This window comes from Tenrec ecaudatus, chromosome 10, assembly GCF_050624435.1.
Source record: "Tenrec ecaudatus isolate mTenEca1 chromosome 10, mTenEca1.hap1, whole genome shotgun sequence".
Classification (NCBI taxonomy): domain Eukaryota; kingdom Metazoa; phylum Chordata; class Mammalia; order Afrosoricida; family Tenrecidae; genus Tenrec; species Tenrec ecaudatus.
The window spans coordinates 73,665,879-73,685,708 of NC_134539.1; the positions used below are offsets into that span (position 1 = coordinate 73,665,879).

The 19,830-nt window shown below is 49.4% G+C and overlaps 1 protein-coding gene across 6 annotated transcripts in view; it reads right to left on the minus strand.

Moving 5' to 3' along the window:
* Positions 1–19,830, minus strand: part of TJP2 (tight junction protein 2) — a 172,068-nt gene that overhangs the window by 89,899 nt on the left and 62,339 nt on the right. Inside the window, exon 1 of one of the 6 annotated variants that reach the window (XM_075560563.1) lies at positions 18,971–19,091. The exons of 4 other annotated variants lie outside the window; for them this stretch is intronic. Coding sequence is in view for 1 of the 2 variants with exons in the window: in XM_075560561.1 (XP_075416676.1) it covers positions 18,247–18,306 (60 nt within the window). In the remaining variant the exon portion in view is untranslated. Of the gene's footprint in view, positions 1–18,246; positions 18,447–18,970; positions 19,092–19,830 lie in introns of those variants that run through there. One more of the 6 variants, XM_075560561.1, reaches the window with a different exon arrangement.

Sequence of the window (19,830 nt, forward strand, 5' to 3'; positions counted from 1 at the left end):
TGGACTCATCATTATCCCAAATAAACTTGGGGCGCTGCCACTGAGAAAGAAGGGTGAATGGGTATGCAGCAGCATAACTGGTTGTCCTTTAAAGCAGAATCACAAGGAATCGTGATTGAGGAGTACTGTTGGAAATTATGCTGGGAGCAGTCATTAGAGGTTTGCATTTTACTTCCAGGACGGGCTGCCTCTGTGAAGGAACAGGGTCCAGAACCAGAAACCCCGGAGCCAGAGACCAGGGCATCCTGCTGGATCAGCAGTCGGAAGAGGGTTTTGAGTTTAAACCAAAAAAAGTTTTTTTAATCTTCCTGAAAATTGGGGCTTGGCATCCTAAGTGAGGTGCCTCTGAGCCGTCTCCAACTTCTTAGCCCGATGGACACCACTGTCCAGTCCTCACAACTGCTGTGGGAGTCAGCTGGTGCTGTTAATGCCTGCTCACTGCCACCAGTCCGTTCCGACTCACGTACAGCCAATAGGACAGCGTGGAACCGCCCTGTGGGTTTCAGAGACTAGGATGCCCAGGGGGTCCTCCTGTATATGTCATAAATATTTATTTGTGTGTCATGCACATTTAAAATCACGATTAACTTTGCCTATAAAGACATATAAGCAAAGTAAACAAATGAAATTTTAAATTAAAAGATACGATGGGATGGCTTCCTTAATCTAGGGATTTTGCCCTAAAACCTACAAAGCAAGTGCTGAAGCCCGGGGAGAAAACTGTTTTTAAGAAAAACCTTTTCCCTCCCTGGATCCCAGCTTTGTTCAGCTACAGATGAGGATGTCTGTCAACAAAATCTCCACGGTGTCTTCCAGCTGCGACGCCAGGTACTTTTAAATATTGGAGTAAACCCGAGAGCCCCAGGAAGCTGGGCTGTTATTCCCAAGGGCTCAGCAGTGGGGACCCCCTAAGTCTGCTCCCATAAAGATTGCATACGGTCTTGGGACTCACAAGGGCAGGTCTACTCTGTCGCTATAGCGTTGCCGTGAGTTAGAATCCACTCCACCGCAGCGAGACTTTGGAAGCTTGAGAACCCAGCATTTTCATGCCTGCCCATTAGCTCAGGCACTGACAGGTACCTTGATTTAAAAATGGCTGCTTTGATGTATAATTTTATGAAACTTTAATAATCGTTGTCTTTTGAAAGCCATTCTAATTTGTTGCATTATAATGAAGTAATAAAAGGGACAGATCAAACTGGCTTAGAGAGGCCGAGAAGGTGCTCTCCTTCCCCCATCTTTAACTTCCTTTATCTTTTACCAAATGGAATGGACAAGAGTAGATTTTTATCCTATTTGGTGCCTCAGATCTCATGTTGACAGTATTCTCTCTTATACAAATACTTTTTCCCCAAACGCTGACCTATTTTACTTCCTGAGCCCACGCTACTCTGGCTATGAGATGCCGAGCTAGAAACAGAGGTGCCGAATCCTCTGTTGATAAGCCTTTGAGGTTCATATCTCTAAGACCCCCTCCAGAGATAATTGTAGTTATCAGAAAAGCAAATATTCTAAGTGCAAAGATACGTGTGACCAGTGAGCTTTTCAGCTACTTTGGCAAGCTTGCTTAAATGTGAATGTGCTAGGGGTCTATTGACAGAATCCCCTGTCTGATCTTTCTCTCTGGACTTATCCAGCCAGTCAGGGCTGACAGTGGGTGCTCAAACCGTTTACCGTGTCTGAGACAATGGACAAAGAGCTGCTCTGTGTGTGGAAATGAAGCCGAGGGGAATCTTCTCAAGGGCACTGAGAAAAGCTTGATTTCAGACATACATTTCTGACCCAGGTGTCTGAATATTTCTGCTAGCTGAAAGAACGTTCTAGAGCCCAAGTGGCACGGAGGAAAGGAAGGGCTGTATTAGGTTGCTGTGTCGTTTTTTTGTTTTCTGAAATGCAGCCTTTACTTTTGTTTCTTTGACACTATCCTTTAGAAAGTTTTTTTGAAGAGAGAGAAAAAGTTAGGGAATGAAGAAAGGCAGCCAAATCCTCTCTGGACTCCCCTCAACCCCTGCTTACCTCCCTACTACTGGCAACTGGTTAGTCACCAGCTTCTCAAAGACAGAATTCTCTGTGGGCCTTTCCCTTGAAAAACTATGAGGAAACAAAACTGAGTTAAAAATAACTTTCAGGCACTGCCAATTTCGAAGAATCGTGCTAGTGATTTCCTTTGTCCAGAAAACAGACATTGGAAACACACACATAAATAAAGGAAAAAAAAACCCCAAACCATGTACAGTCAGTATGCACTTTCATGCTCATTAACAGATCTACAGCAGAGAAGGGTGCTCGTCGGGGGCATTTCATGCTCATTAACAGATCTACAGCAGAGAAGGGTGCTCGTCGGGGGCAGGCGAGCTCTCGTGGGGGCCTAGTAGTAAATTCCAAGTAACAATTGTATTGTCTCAGTTGTCTTTGAGTGAGATTGGATGATTAAAAATAAATGTTGGCCTGATTGGCTTACTTCCCAGCCACGAACTGTCCGAAAAAACCTGCAGTGACAGATACCCAGACAGCTACCAGACTTGTTCTCTTGGCTTTGTGTGGGATACTGATTTATGCAGTGAAGTGTCAGAGGCACTGGGATGCTGTCATTTCTGTCCCAGCTGGCTCTATGGGCTAGGGGAGCGTCCTGGGTGACTCCGATGTGCCCTTACTTGGATGAGCAGCGTTCTGATTGGGAAAGGAATTGAGAGGAATGCTGGGAACCGGTGAGCCTCAGAAGTGCCCTCCTGCCGCCTGCACCTTTTATCCTGCCAATGGTTTCCTTGATAGTCTGAACTCACAGGCTAGGAATCTGCCTGCTTTAGGGTAGGTCAGTCTCAAGATGAGGCGGAGTTGAGGACATTCCTGGGGCTCCTAAAGGAAGGCAAGCTCCCCAGGGGAGCTCTGGGTGGGGTCCACAGTGAATGCGTTCTGCTGGGAACAGCAGGGCGAAAGAAAGGGCTTTGAAAATCCATGCAGAGCACTGTTCCACCCTGACACGCGTGGAGGCCCGCTGATCAGAATCCACTCCACAACTGGTTTTGAAGTCCCAAAGGACTGGACTCTGCGATGTGTCTGTGGATGTGTCTTGGTGACAGTGGGAAGCTGCGCCTTTGCCTCAGTCGCCCCAGATGTCGGACACATCCCTTGATGGAGCCTGTAGAGGAGCTCTGAGGCAGCGTCCTTGATTTCTACAAAGGTTATGGGTGTGGTGGGGGCAGGCTCGCTCTATCATCCTTCCCAAGTGTTTGTGGAACTCTTGACCGCGGGGTAAGACAGAGATGGGGGATCCCAGAAGACTAAGAAGGTGCCCTCTGTTTTGCTCTGTGCCATGAAACGGTTCTGGCTTAGGTTTTTGTTCGTGAAGTTAGGAAAGGAGATAACATGGCGGGTGTAGTGTTAGACCCTAGATACAAACCCCACTGGATTCTCCCAACCAACTCAGGGGTGGGTGTCAACCCTATATTATAAGTAAAGAAACTGAGTCTCGGAAATGTTAAAAACAACTTGCCCGGAGTCACGAAGCTAGTGTGAGAGGGAGGACATTTGAGCCGAGATTCTTATGACTAATTCAAAACCTGCAAGGTCCTGCAACTCCACCAGCCTCTGCTTTTCAGAGTCACGCTGATAAAGAGACAAGGGCACCCTTAATGGGGTCAGTGGGCAAAAGAAGCTAAAAGCCTGTGTTGACTTGAGTCTGAACATTGTTCCCGGAACTGTGCTGAATCTGGCCACCAGCACCCCTCCCCCCGGGAAGCACGAGTGGCTATGTTACATAAACCCTGTTAGGAAATGCCATCATTCCCCAGTGACAGTGTGACACTGTGTGACAGTGTGCCTGGCACTGTATGGTGATGCCAAAGACTCCAAGAAGAGCAAGCACACATGGCCTCACAGGGGAGTAGGTGACATGTACAGTGAAAAGCCACATTTGTACTGTACGAGCATGAGGTCTTGTCAAGTGAGAGTGCACTTTCTACAAGTCCAGGGCAGCCTCTAGTCTGAAATGATGGCTATCTCATCAACCCAAAATACTTGTTAATGTGAAGCAAAGCTTGTTGTGCTTACAAAATCACCTGATTGTGGCCTTGGGACAGCTGAGCAAGGCTGTGCTCGTGAACTTGCCCTGTGGGGCTCAGTCCTATCACAGATGTTCTGTAGGTCCACGTACAGCTTCCAAGCCATTGACTAGCTCTCCAGAGGTGTAGATGCTTGTGGGGGGAGGTCAGATGCTCACAGGCATCCTCCCTGAGGGCGATCAGTCACCAGACTGCAGTGGGCCCCACTCCCTGCTGTTAAGGACAATGGAGGCCTGCAGTCATCTATTTGGTTCCAGTAGGTGGGGTTTACACCCTACTGATAATGGTTCCTATGGAGATCTAGAGACTAGGTCAAAGTTAAGCCGCCATCCTAAACCTAGGATTCGCCCATCTTGTCACATGTGTACCCCCAATCCCTCCTCTTCCTATTGTGTATATGTCCCTAGACGACCCCCTCTCATTAGTGTATTGCCTAAAGCACAGCCCCTTCCTGTGACGTATGTCCTCACCTGTAATTAAGGGGCTTGCATGTCCCCAGAGGATATAAAAGGCCTGAGCTAGCATTAAAGGTCTCTCTCTCTCCCTCCACGTGGACCACAAAGCGGGGCTGAGCATGCTACCATGAATCGTTTCTGACTCCATTTATTTCAATACTTCACTTCTATCTCTCATGCTCTCTATAACTTTACTATGATCTTTGCTTATTATCGCTTGTACAATTGCGCCTACCGGACCTGTAATGACGTGTTAGCTGGCTTCCCCTGAGAGACGCTCAGAAACTCACACTTGAGTGTGAAGCAGACACGTTGACTTTCACTGACTACCTAGCCCAGACTGCACCTGCTGACCCAATGAGAGATTTGACTGGGGAATTTTGGAACATTAAAGTGAGGAAATAGACATTGTAGAATGCCAGGTTGGAGAGGAGGGCACAGAAAACTAGAGATACCCAGTTATCAGGAATCAAAGAATAAAAAATCCTATCATTGTATGCTCACCTCTCTGATATGATCTCTGAAGACAAATGGGTGTATAAGCAAATGTGGTGAAGAAAGCTGACGGTGCCCGTCTATCAAAAGATATAGCGTCTGGGGTCTTTTAAGGCTTGAAGGTAAACAAGTGGCCATCTAGCTCAGAAGCAACAAAGCCCACATGGAAGCACACCAGCCTGTGTGATCACGAGGTGGCGAAGGGAACCGATATCAGGCATCATAACAAAATATTCTATCATTGTGAATGAGGGGGGAGTGCGGAGTGGAGTCCCAAAGGCCATTTGTAGGCCACTGGAGATCCCCTTACAGAAGGGTCTCGGGGAGGAGACAAGCCAGTCAAGGTATGATGTAGCAACAATGAAACATACAACTTTCCTCTAGTTCCTAAATGCTTCCTCCCCTCGCCCCAGCCCCACTATCATGATCCCAATTCTACTTTACAAATCTGGCTAGACCAGCGGATGTACACTGGTACAGAAAGGTACTGGAAACACAGGGAATCCAGGGCAGATGTTCCTTCAGGACCAGGGGTGTTAGTAGCGATACTGGGAAGGTAGAGGGAGGGTGGGTTGGAAAGAGGGAACTGATTATACGGATCTACATGTGACCTCCTCCCTGGGGGATGGAGAACAGAAAAGTGGGTGAAGGGAGATATCGGACAGTGTAAGATATGACAAAATAATAATTTATAAATTATCAAGGGTTCATGAGGGAGAGGGGAATGAGGAGGAAGGGGGTAAAATGAGGAGCTGATGCCAGGGGCTTAAGTGGAGAGTAAATGTTTTGAGAATGATGAGGGCAATGAATGTACAAATGTGCTTTACAGATTGATGTATGTATGGATTGTGATCAGAGTTGTATGATCCCCTAATAAAATGATTTTAAAAAAAGAAAGAGTTGAAGTGGAAATAGAACAATGTTAAGGAGATAGAATGCTCAGGACAAGAGGAGGAATTACAGATGGAAAGCGAGGGAAGTAGGAAAAAAATGTCTTTCATTTTCTGGGTTAGGAAAGAAGGGGATAGAGAAAAAGATTTTCACAGAGAAAACTGCTTTTGGATGATCTAGTCTAGTGTACCAATGGAACAGTCGAGTGGAAGCCCAGCAGAGCGGTCGGTCTACATGGGGACAGGCATCAGTCAAGGCAAAGGTATGTGTAGCTCACCCAGAAGGCCTAAAGCATGAAGTTAGGAATAGTTCTTGCATTTTTACAGAAGTGCCTGACCTTAAGCCCAAGTGCTTTTGGTTCCATTTGGAGCTGGAGTTCTCAGGGTGTGGTCTGGGCAAATGTTATCATGGTACTTGGCTCTTTCTCTCTATTCCTTCAAAAATCTCAATGACGTTTTACAGAGGCTTTGTAGCATGTACAGTAATAGACTGAATGTAGAAGAAAAGATCAGAAACTGATTGTCTTTATTTTGAAGCTACACACTAAAGACATGTAATGTAAAATATTTCTCACTTTTTTTGCTTTAGAAAACAATAATATTTCAACACAAATGATATTATTTGTTAATAGGCAATAAGCTTGTTCTTTACATTGACTTTAATTGTCAATAAATATTTTTAGATATATATTTTTTTCTTTTAAAGAGAACGAGAGATATCAGCCCAGGGAGTAGAAAGAGCTGGGAAGACACCCAATAGAAGCATCATTTCTCTGTGTTTTCACTCTGTACACCCATTGTCACCCCCACCCTCAAACAAGGCTCGAGAGGGTTTGTGGTCTTTTCCAGAGCTGGCTGTGACATCTTCCCACAGAGCAGCTGGCGGTTTTGAGCCTGTGGCCTCTCAGTTAGCAGCAGGGTGCTTAACTGCTGGGCCACCAGAGCCCAGGTTACTCATCGTCTAGGTCAGGGGTCAGCAAACTTCTGAGATGGAACTGCCAATCTTGTCTTTCACAACCACTTAAAAAGTATTTGAGAGCCAGAAGTACATTTTTCACAAACAAATGAAACCATTATCTAATATCCTTTAAACATTTTCAATGTTTCTTCCATATGTATTTCCCGTGCGTGTACCAAAAGAGCAGTATATGACTTGAGAGCCTCAGCCTGCCGGTCCCTGCCCTTTCTCTATTCTCAATCTGCATTGGGGCTCTGGTGGTGCAGTGGTTACGCACTGGGCTGCAATCCGCGCGGTCGGCAGTTCTAAACCACCAGCAGCTCCTCTGGAGAGAGTGGGCTTTCTACTGCCATAAGCAGCTCATTTGAGTTACTTTGACCCCACAGGTGGTCGCTGTGCATCGGCACTGACTGATAATCAGGCAGTGAATGGGTGCTAGATAGCGGCAGTCTAACCTCAGCTGGATCTTTTAAAGAAAGAGTGGTGATAGCATTCTGACCAGAGTCGGGCTTTCTGGTGGGCGCGGAAACTTCCCTTTAAAACATTTCTCCTAAGGCAGAAAGCAGTGTTCACCTTGGGTTGTGGCTACCATTTCCCCCCACGGCTTTTTGTGAGGCTACACAGCCAGCAGTTCACACCAGGAAGCGTGACGTTTTTCACCCCTGTGTCCAACACAGTTCTCCCAGAACGAGTGTTGATGATATGAACAAACGTAGTTAATGATCTACTTTGTGGATGATCAGGAGTAAGACTTCTGATCTCAGACTGATTAGAAATTGTGGGCGAGTTCAGGTTGTTGTTTTTAATCTAGGTAAAATATAACCAGGATGTTACAGTGTCACCCAGACCGAGTTCGTTCACTTCGGGGTTGACCTAGGTTCTGGGTTAAACACCCACAAAGACTGTTACTCACTGTCATTGAGTCATTCCAACTCACAGTGACCCTATCAGGTAGACCTGCCCCTGTGGGTTTCTGAGACCAACCCTTTGTGGGAGCAGAAGGGCATGTGGTTTCGAAGTGCTGATCTTGCCCTTAGCAGTCCAACAAGTAACTACACCACCCAGGCCCTTAAGACTTCAAAATCCACAAGTTTCTGCCATCAAGTTGATTCTGACTCATAGTGGCCCTCTAAGGACAGGGAAGAACTGCCCCTGTGGGTTTCTGAGACGAACTCTTTACAGGAGTAGAAAGCCTCATCTTTCTCCCGAGGGGCAGCTGGTGGTTTTGAACGGTTGACCTTGTGGAGTGTAGCCAAACACGTAACCACTATGCCACCACGGCTCACCCAGCCATCATATTAAGAGTGAGTTAATTAAATGTTTGGCCAGTATGGCCTTGGAATGCTGCTATAAATACCCAAATGGCCCTTGGCAGAGAAAAGGTCTCCCCACTCATACGCTCTAGAGCTTAGGTTCCCAACCTGGCTGATCAGTGAAATCACCTGGGGATCTGGTGAAGCTCCAGATTGGATCCCTGGGCTCCGTCCCCTAGAGATTCTGATTCATTAGGTTGCTAACAGAACTCAGGGATCTGTAGTTGCCTAAGATCCCCAGGTGATTCCAATGATCAGTGAAATTGGAGAACTAGGCCTTAGAGCAGTGGTTCTCAACCTAATTCCGAATGCCACGACCCTTTGATACAGCTCCTTAGGTTGTGGTGACCACCCCAATCATAAAATTATTTTCGTTCCTACTTCATAACTGTAATTTTGCTCCTGTTATAAATCAGGCGACCCCTGTGAAAAGGTCGTGTGACCCCCCCCCAAAGGGGTCTCGACCCACAAGTTGAGAACCACTGCCTTAGAGCACCTAAAAAAAATTAAAAACCAAACCCATTTCCATCCAGCTGGACTGACTGCTAGAGGCCCTGTGGGATCAAGTAGGCCTGCCCCGAAGGGTTCCCACGCCTGAAACTCCAACTGAAGCAGACCTTTCAAGAACCCCAAACACTTCCTTTTCTCTTTAAAACACGTGGCTCTCGACGAAGAGAGACAGCTCCATTGGAGCATGGACTCCTCTGCCCTCACAGGAGAGGGCCTGGGTTCGACCTGTGCTAAGAGCATCCTTCGAGCCCTGACGATGACTGAAGCAAGGACAAGCCCGTTGCTATGGAGTTGATTCCTACCTATGGCGCCCCCATGCACGTCAAAGTGCGGCTGCCCCACAGCGCTTTCCTGGCCACCATCCTTATGGTATGGAAGGAGTTAACAAGCCTTCTGCCACAGCATCACTGGATGAGTTTGAACTGCCAACCTTTTAGATTAGTAGTTGAGCACAAACTCTGTGTCCCCTAGGGACCTATCAATGCCTACTCACAGCCACCCAGCCAATCCTGCCTCAAAGTGATTCCTTAGGGCAGTATAAGAATGGCCCAGCCATTTAGTTCCAAGGCTAAATATTTACAGGAGCAAAGAGCTTCATCTTTCTCCCCTCAGAGTGGCTGGTGGGTTCCAACTGTTGACCTTGCAGTTAGTGGCCCAATGCTTAGTCCTCTGTACCACCAGGGATCCTTCGCAATGGCTAGGAAGCAGCAGCATGCCTGTTCACCTTCAACGCAAGTGACAAAGCCCAGATTATCTGCAGGTGTTCTCTCGTACCTAACAAAGGTTTTCCTTAATATGCAGCTAAAGCCATAACAGGACTTCAACAACTCATGACACTCTACTGTCACCTACCTATAAGAATAGCCATCCCATAATTCTTCCCCACAACGTACTACATACATTCCCTCCCAACACCTCAGACTTGTCAATATTCAAGCTCCTGGTTCCATGGGTATAAAGGGTGACAACAGGCGGAGGCGCCATATAATTAAAAGTTTCAAAAGATAATGAAAGTCATTTTCCCCATGACCAAGATGCGTACACTTAATATGGCTGATTAAAGTCTGAGACAAAAACAACAATGACCCTATCAATTAATTCTATGTTTACACTGAATAATTACCATATGAAGTGTGTGTTTACTCGCACATAAAATAAGGACTTAGCAAGCACTTGTTCTCAGGGCTGTGACATGGCTCTCTGCCAGGGTTAATGGTAGGCTCTGAAATGTTTTGCTCATTCCACCTTCTTAAAACACAGCAGCTCTTTTATCCACGGGGACTCTCTTATGCGTGAGGATGGTTACATGTTCAGCTGCTCCACAAGGTCAGCAGTTCTAAACCACCAGCCGCTCCTCAGGAGAGAGATGGGACTTTCTCCTCCCACAGAGAGTTCCAGTCTCAGAAACTCACAGGGGCAGTTCTCCCCTGTCCTATAGGGTCACTATGAGTCAGCATCGATTCGATGGCAATGAGTTCATCAAAAGTATGCATTTCTCTCTCTCTCTCTCTCTCTCTCTCTCTCTCTCTCTCACACACACACACACACACACCCCTATCGAGTTGATCATGCTGACACCGAATGTCCAGCAGGATGACCCACTGTGAGTCACAGCATTTGCAATGACCAGTTTGGGGAAGTAGACTGCCAGGCCTTTCTTCTTAGTCTGGAAGGTCCACTCAAGCCTTGTTCAGCATCATGGCAACACACAGCTTCCAGTGACAGTCAAGTGGTGACTACGCTAGAGATGTGTGCACTGGCCAAGAGTCAAACTTGGGTATCCCACACGAAAGTGAGAACTCTACCCCGGAACCCCCACTGCCTTCACATTTAACACGTTCCAGACCCAAACCCACCATCAAGTCAATTCCGACTCATGCCGCTGTTAGGTGCCTCGGTGTCGGTTCCGACCCACGGCAACTCTGTGCACAGCAGAAGGAAACACTGCCCGGTCCTGTGCCATCCTCACCATTGCTGCTATGCCTGAGTCCACTGATGCAGCCGCTGTGTCCATCCATTATGTGAAGGGCCTTCCACCCTTGACCGAACATGGATGTCCTCAGGGACTGGTCTCTCCTGACAATACGTCTACAGAATGTATGTGTGTATTTCAATTCAGAGCAACCCCATTGGACAAAGTACAACTGTGTGTGTGGGGGGGGGGTGATATTTCACATCATCCAAGGCTGATCATCTTACACACTGCCGCAACTTTCTCTCTGAGCAACTGGTGGGTTCTGGCAGGCTTAACACTAGCCGGAGAGTGCAAGTAAGCCCTCATTGTTACAGTGTATCCTACAGTAGTATGCAGTTTACAACGAATGGCCTATCAGTGACTGCACTGTATATTTAGGGCTACAGAACTGGCTCAGCTCCAACCATCTGCAGACTGCCCAAATATCTAAACTAGTGTAAAACCATGGACGTGCACGTGGCTAACGGAGAGCTTGGGATGTCTCACCGTCATTCACAGGTGAGGGAAGCTGCTGGCTGAAACCCAGTGTTTCCGATTCTCCTTTGTCATTCACCCGCCAAACACGCACATCGCAACCATCTCAACCGCTCTTCTTTCTAGGTCAAGGCAGGCTTCCTTGTTTTACCTTGAGACGTCCAGTTCTGATCAGCTCTTTGCGAACCCCTATTTCGCAGGCCAACATAGACCACATGAAAAGATGCTCATTCATGCAGCTGGCGCCCTGTTCGAAAAGGCGATTTAGACAGCTGCACACATCAACACGGGACCTGCTCAACTCCACGCACTCTCATCTGCAGCCCCTCCTGAGCCACAGAGTGGCCACAAACTGCCCTTCCAGTAGGGCCCGACACAGCTCCTCCCTTTCCTGGCATGCCATCGTAAATGCCACACCAACAGACCTCACAAATCAGATGTGTTGGTTTGAGGACAACACAGAAAGCACGGAGAACTAGGTCAGGCCCGAAAGAGGACTCTCCGCAGTGCCGAGAGAGCTCTGCGTGCACAAGCAAAAAACACATGGTTAAGACGAGAAGTTGTCAAGTTCACTTGGCCTAGCTCTTGTGGGCCCGAGGCTCTAGGACAGTGGTTCTCAGCCTGTGGGTCGCGACCCCTATGGGGGTTGACCAACCTAATTCATAACAGTAGCAAAACGACAGTGATGAAGTAGCAACAAAAATAATTTTATGGTTGAGGGGTCACCACATAAGGAACTGTATTAAAGAATCTCGGGATTAGGAAGGTGGAGAACCACTGCTCTAGAAGGTGTGGCTGAGGTCAACGTGCCCTTCCTTAAGGAAATGCCACGTTCCTGTTTTAAAGCCGTGCTTCCCAGCTGATTTCAAGGGTCTTTACGATTGCTTATCCTGATACCACTCCCCCGATATGATTTACTGTCTTTCATAAGAGACCAGCTGCTTATAGCTTACATTCTAATTGTAGTCTCATTCTAAGCAGCAACTCCCAGGAAGTACTAGGTTGAGTGGGGTGGCTTTGCGTTGTCTATTCCTATTGGACAATATTCAGATTTCGCCACTGCCAGGTCAGCTCCGGCTCACAGCAACCCCGTGTACAACAGACGGAAACGCTGCTGCCCGGTCCTGTGCCAGCCTCGCAGTTATTTGTATGTTTGGCGTCACCACTGGGTCAATCCGTCTCCTGCAGAGTCTTCCTCCTGGTCACTATACCAAGTAGCATATTCTTCCCCAATCCCGCGGCCCTCGCTTCTGAGGAGGACTCTGGCTATCCTTCTTCCAAGACAGGTCTGTTTGTTTTCAGAGCCATCCATGGCACTTTCCACACTCCAATTCTTCTCTAGCCTTCCGTATTCGTTGTCCAGCTTTAATGAGATGATTGCGAAGTCACACAGTCATTAAAAAAATAGAATATGTCCCTCCCAGTACCATCTGTAAGTCACTCTGTTATCACACTTTAGGAAGCACTGTGATAGGGTTGGGGTGGAGGAAGTGGAGGAAGAGGCTTAATTAACTTATCAGGTATTTTTAATCTATCTTCTGAGCCCACAGGTGGTTGCGACTGATGATAGAGACACTGACAGCTGCAGTCAAGTGGCTTCAGGCTCACGAGGACCCTGCGATGTTGGGGTGTGTGCTCCCCAAGGTTTTCAGTGGCAGATCTGGCAGAAGCGGATCACCAGGTCTTTCTTCCAAAGCTCCTCTCAGTGAACTCACACCCATGACCCTTCGTTTAGCAGGCAAGCCAGCTCCACGCAGGATTCCATGGACACACAGAAAAACCTACTGCCACCAGGATGCCCCACCAAGGTTGGGTTCTTTCTCACCCAACATGACCTACTTTTTCCTATCGAGATTCTATGCTCTATCTAATGGCCACACAGGACTCACAGACGTGTTACAAAGGGCTGCTAATAAATGCCCAAAGGACATGCCACTCCCCTGCTGGCCTCAACCAAAAGCATTCAGTTCAAGCTCCATGGGTCAGCTAACTTTGCTCACTGAATTGAGTGCCCAGAGACTCTAGTTAAGTCTCAGCCTGAAAGGAGTCAGCTCCACAATAAGGGTCAGCACGCTCAGCTCCCCCAATTAAGTGTCCAGAGGTGTCCCACTCCTCCTTCCTAAGAGTACTCAGTTTTACATGCTCTGTAGGCCGGGAAGTTCATCACTCTGTCTGTCTCATGTTAACTCCTGGTACTGTTGCTGCCCCTCTGATGCCACAGGTGTCTTCTGGATCCAGGAGGTTCAACTGCCCAGGGCTCTCAGGGTCCAGAAGATGTGCTCCAGTCCTGTGGTTGCTGGTAGTGAGATCCCCACCCACTTCCCGCTTCTAAAATGGCTCAGCTTATACCCAGCAGAATGGCAATCCAATGAATCCTCACCAATTACTCACCAATGAATCCTATCCATTCTCCCCCCACCATCTTACACAGACTTAGGCAGGAAAAGGTGGTTTGGGAGGGAGGGAGCGGGACTTTAGCTTAAAAAAGCCACAGTTAATGGGGTTTCCCAGGTTTGCATCATTCAGGAAGCAGACTATCATTCTTATTCTCACGGTGCAGCTGGTGGATTCAAACCACTGACCTTTTGTTAGCTGCAGAGTGCTAAACCACTGCATCACCAGGGCTGCTGATGGAGGCACTACCCACCGCCATCAAGTTGATTCAACTCACAGTGACCCAAACGACCCTTTCACAGGGGTCGCCCGATTCCTAACAGTAGCAAAATGACAGTTATGAAGGAGCAACAAAAATAATTTTATGGCTGGGGGGGTCACCACAACATGAAGAACTGTACAAAAGGGCCGCGGCATTAGGAAAGTTGAGAGCCACTGCTTTAGAGGGTCCTGAGACTATAGATGTTTACTGGTCAAGTGAGTTTGACTCACTGAGTAGCTAAGCTCACTGCTGTTGGCAGGGCAACGCTTAACCCGTGGCACCACCAGGGCTGCTTTCCCTAACAATCAGGAAGCCACTGCCAGCGCCAGGCAGGCACCTCAGGACTGCAGTCTTCAGGGGCCAAATTTCCAGAAGCCAGTTTCCTCATCACGCTGAAACAGTGAGAGCAGACGCTCTTCCTTAGAGCTCAGCCTCGTTTGCAATAACGCAGGCAGTGTACATGCCTCCCGGACTACTTACCCGAGTACCACCCTACACGCATAGTGAAGTTAGAACGGAATGCCTGAAAACCTCTTTCTAGGGCCAGTGCCCTTGGAGGAGCCCTGGTGGCGGGCTGGTTCCACGCCAGGTTGCCAACCGCAAAGTCAGCAGTTCAAACCCACCAGCCTGCTCGGTGGGCGAATGACGAGGCTTTCTACTCCCGTGAAGAGGATGAGGGCAGTTCCGCCTGTCCTATTGGCTCACTATGAGCCGAAGTCGGCTCCACGGTGGTGTTTGGTCTGGGGGCTGTTTGGGGGCTGTTGTCAGGTGCCTTGCATTCCATTCTGATGCACAGACCCATGTGCCAGAAGAGCTGGCCCGTTAGGGGTCTCTAAGCTGTCAACTTCACAGGGGCCGACTGCCAGGCCTTTCTCAGAGCCACTTCCTTTCAGTTAGCAGCCATGGTGTGTCCGGGGGCTCCTTATTGCTATGGTACACCCTGGAAATCTCCCCCTCGCCCTGCTTGGTAATCCCAGCTCAAATCCTCCATAATGTTCCTCCATAATGTGCTAGCTATATGGCCTTCTTGCTGAAACAGGACACAGAAATTCCCAGGGTGGGAGATGTGAAGTGGGTTCTTAATAGGGTGACTTCTTGAAAGCTCAGGGAAGATTTCTTGCTGGACTAAAAGTTTGTGACTCAGAGCCTTAGGGCTTAGCATCAGGAGAGCATCTCATTCACAGCTCAGTGGGGCACCTCCCACCCTCTTCTGCGGTGGTCCCACCTGCACACACTATCACAGTCCAGGTCACCTTTGCTAGAAAAAGCCACTCAATACCGGGCTGACTCATCTGAGGCCACTCCAATCAGCAGAGGCCAGACCCCAGAGCTCGGCTTGGAGTCTAATCAATAGGACATTTTATTGGCACGCCAGGCCTAACGTAGAGAAAAAACCACAGCCGAAGCTCTTTGATGGAATTTGTTTTAGGGATTAGCTAAGGAATTCCCTGACAGTTCATATTCTAGGTAGAAATATGTTGAAAGTTTCCCTTGTGATTACTAACTCACCTTTCCCAACTCTTCACCCCACCCGGGGGGCCCACACCCACACCACACACCACTCCCTACTGAATCTGCATGGCTTTTTAAGCTACAGAATGTACTGTCATGGGACAAACGCTACCCCACCTTGTCCCACGAATTGATGTCTCCTAAAAATAAAACTTTCAAGGGTGTCACTTCTTAAGAAAGGAAGCCTGGCCAAGCTCAATAGCTGCTCTGAGGATTCTGTCCTTCGCCTCCCATTAGGAAGAAGAATTTTAAAAGCAGATGCTGCTAAATGGAGTCTGGCCCATCGCAGCCCCAGGCGCTAAGGAGTGGAAGTGCTGCCTGGGAGTTGCAACCAACTGTGACCTTTCGGGATCAGACTGCCAGGCCTTTCTTATGAGGCACCTCTGGGTGGATTCGAACAGGGCAGCAGCCAAGTGTTTAACCATTTGCACCAGCCAAAAAAAAGTCCTCCCCCTCCACCTCATTAATTCAGTGGTTTCTGGTGGAAGATAAACAGTTGACAATGACCTTCTGTCCATAGACAAAGCACTAGACCCAATGTTAAACAAATGAAGGCAGGAGCTATGGCGAATGGAATTCCCCATGGGGAGACATAAAAATGCATTGGGCTGAAATCTATGAGTGCCTCAACATAGAAATGCATATTAGAGGGCTGGGGTGGAATCGAGCGCTTACTGGGAAAAGGATTCACTTCGTTGTAGAAGGCATGCTTAATACACATCAGGAGTTCAACAAAGTCCCCATGCTCATGTTTGATGAAATCTTTCTCTTTCCTCAAGTCTCCTTCCTGACCCCTACCCCCCAACCCATCTGCATGTCCAGCTCTACTTAGCGTTTTCAGTAGTGGGTTTCAGGATATAATACTGCTTACCAGCTCCGGTTTGCTCAGCACAGTACAAATGTGCACCTGACACCAGCAACAACACAAGCCAGGCACGCTGTCCCATGACTCAGCCTCCCCGGTGAGGTGCAAGGATCCCCGGTGATGTAGTGGATTACATGCTAGACTGCTATCCCCAAGGTCGGCCATTGGCAACCCACTTCGCCCTCTGTGGGAGAAAGACGGGCTGTCTGGTCCCGTACAGATTTACAGACTTGGACTCCCAAGGGGGCAGTTCTGCTCTGTGCTATCGGGTCCGAATGGACTTTGTGGCAGTGAGGAGCTTTTTAAAGAAATGAGGTGGAAAGGTCAACAGTGGCAAAATGTCTTTTTCTCCCAACAGACAAGAATCCCAGCAGGAAGTGGGAAAGGGCAACCCCCCCGCCCCCCCCCTCTGTTTGTTGTTGGTCCCTCACAGTCACACGGGATCTGAGAGAATCTAAAACACGGTCTAAAATGGCCAGGCCTCTTGAAGGCAGACGCCGGGTTTTGTTCATCCCTCACAGTGACTGGCACCCGTGGGATTCCCTGAACAGTACTGAAATAGTTAGGTCACCCATCCCTAGGTGGGATTACTTGGCAGGGGTCTCCTTTGTCACTCTCTGGAAGCAGCGCTGAGAAACCATGAGAAATATCTCACAAGTATCTCAAAAGCCGTGGTTCCCTTACTAACACTTCTTTCTCCCCAGAGAGAGGAAGCAGCAGGCACCTGTCTGCAATTCTACTTGAAGGCACCTATCTTAATTTGCATGCCCGCCCAGGAAGGTCAGGGAGGGGCTGCCTCCTACCCGGCTGCCTTCACGCAAGTGAGTAATGTTCACAAATTATATTGAATAATCTAATTTCCGCCTCTTGGCCATTCAAACGGCACTTTTAACTACAAACGCTCCTAAAAACCTTCTAATTGATTCCAATCCAGGGCAACCCCACGTGGGAGCACAACTGTGCTCCCTAGAGTTTCCAGTGGCTGGGTTTTGTTTGTTTGTTTCCCACAGAAGTAGACCACAAGGCATTCCCAAGATCTTCTATTGGGTAGATTAGAACCTTCAACCTTCCAGTCAGCTGTCAAGCAGGTTAATCATCTATGTATCGCCCAAGAATTCCACAAAAGCAATGACAACGACTAGTTCTCACTGCAAGCAATCTCATTCTCAGGGTGTACCTAAGAGAAGTGACCACATGGACTCTCTCTGTGTTCCCCCAAACTCAGCAGAGACTACGAAGACACCAGGAGAAAGGGACCTCTCCCTGTCTCTGCTGGGATTCCTGAGAGGGCGGGTGCAATCCCAAGGCAGTTTGTAGGACAGGATGACTCTCGTCTGGGAACTTGTGGGAAACCACAGCCATTAGGAGCCAGACAGCTGCGGGCGACGGAGCTCGCCTAAGACGTGAGGCTAAAATAGAGGTGGGAGGTTGTGTTCCATTACTAAGCCCTAGAGTATTCGCTCCCAAGTTCGTCCACGCTTCAAGAATGTGAAACTCTTGACGTTGAACCCCCCGAGTATTTATAACTTGTACTACTCTGCAAAAGCGCACACCTGACAAAGGAAGACGAAATCAACGCAACTGGTGACAGGTAAAATTATACTCGCGCGCAGCGCACTCGCCACTCCCTTTACGTGGCTTCTTCCAAAACTCCCTACAGAAAATGCCACCTATTTTGCAGTAGGCAATTTATCTTCACCGGTCCCCCCCAGCCCCCCCAAAATTATCCTGGCTTCCAAAGAGTTGTCAGTTTGTCCCAAGTTCTCTCCCTCGTGCCTCTAACTTTGCATCAGGTTGCAAGTTGAAAGCCGGAAAGGGCAACGCCAATGCATACAGCAGGCGACAAAGGCACCACAAGACTGCGCTTCCTCGACAGCGGCGCTCAGGGCCCGGGTCCCAGGCAGCGTCCACCCCACCCCCCACCCGCCCGCCCGCGGACACAGACCACGGGAAAGAGTCGGGAGGGCAGGAGGCCACCAGCCACGTCTCCCGTCCGGCGGGACCTTCCCGAGTGGGAGAAGCCCCGCTGCCTTCGGCGCAAAGCCCCCCACGCGCTCCGCGTCCCTTCCCCGGGTCACTTACCGGGGGCCAGCCGGACAGCTCCCGCCGCGGGGGAAACACCCGGTCGCCTCGCACCGGCATCGCGGACGCCGGTCCCGTGTGCGCTACTCCGTGCCAATCCCGCTCCCGGTCCGCGCGGACGCACAGCGCTGCGACCTACAGCCCCGGGCCGCCGGGGTGCCGACCCGCCGCGACCCACCCCTTTGTCCCTCCTCCCGCGGCGGCGTCGGCCCGCCCCTGCCCGGGCGCAGCGCCCCGGGAAACTCTCAAACGGGCCGCTACCACCGAGCCCGGATGGGGGGTGCAGCCGGAGCCGCGCCCCCAGGTCCCCGCCGCGCCCCCAGGCCCCCGCGGGGCTGCGTCACCGGCGCCTCCCGGCGGAAATGGGAAGAGTCGCCGGCGGCAAGGCGACCTGGAGGCTTGACGCCTGGGTGGCCCCCACCCACCTCCGCGCGGCTCCCCCCGCCGGCCCATCGGATGGTTCGCTCCGCGGCGCGCTCCCGGGCCAGCAGGTCCGGCTCCGGGAAGCGCTGCAAGTTTGAACTCCGGAGCGCTGGCCTGTGGCTCCGCGGGCTTTTTCCTTGAATGCCCTGTAGGATCGCTTTGGGAACCGTTGATTGTTTTTCCCACAGCCTCTCATAAGCAGTGCTTCGGTCCCCTTTGGAAAAGAAAAACGGAGAACCCCCAAGTTTTCTGTCCCATAGTCTACAGAGGCCTCAAATTTCTCAGCCCAACCACTGCTTACCCGAGTTCTTGGGGCGAAAGATTCATGTTCAGTATGAAGACATGGCCTCTCTGCAAATTTACTTCACCCTGTCTCCCTCAGAGAGCTTGGTGGCGGAGTGGTTCTATGTTGGGCTGCTAACCGCAAAGCCAGCAAGTCAAAACCACCAGCCGCTCCCTGGGAGACAGACTTGGCTCTCTACTTCTGTAAGAATTATACTCTCAGAAACCCCTTTAAGGTCACGAAGAGTCCGAGTCGATCCAATGGCAGTGAGCTTGGTTTTGTTTGTTTTTATCCCCCTCTTTCTCAACTTTTTTCAGCACTATAAGTATTGAAACTTCTCTCAAAACAAAGAAGAGAAGTTCTCGACCCTCCTCAGGGTTTAAAAGGCCCCTCAAACAAACACAACCCACTGTCATGGGGTCGATTCCGACGCATAGCTACCCTACATAGGATCCCTTAGGGTAAATTGTTTCTAGAACACACAGCCTCCTCTTACTCCAGCTGAGCCGTTGGAGGATTAGAACAGATGACCTTATGGTTGTCAGCAGCTGGTGCCTAACATGCAGCATCACCAGGACTCCTTAAAGGGCCACCAAAAACAAAAAAGATACACTCACACAAAGCAAAGCTGACTGCCATGTAGCCGATGCTGACTGGTCGTTACCCTGTAGGACACGGTAGACTGGCCCTGTGAGTCTCCAGGACGGCAACTCTACATGGATGTAGAAAGCCCAGTCTTTCTCCCACGGAGCCTGGTGCTTTCAAAGTGCTGGCCTTGCAGTTAGCAGGGTGTGTACCCTATGGGTACCCCCATGGCTCCTGGAAAAGGTCACTTGGAGGTCACAAAGGCATACCTGGGAAAATTCTAATTCAACTCA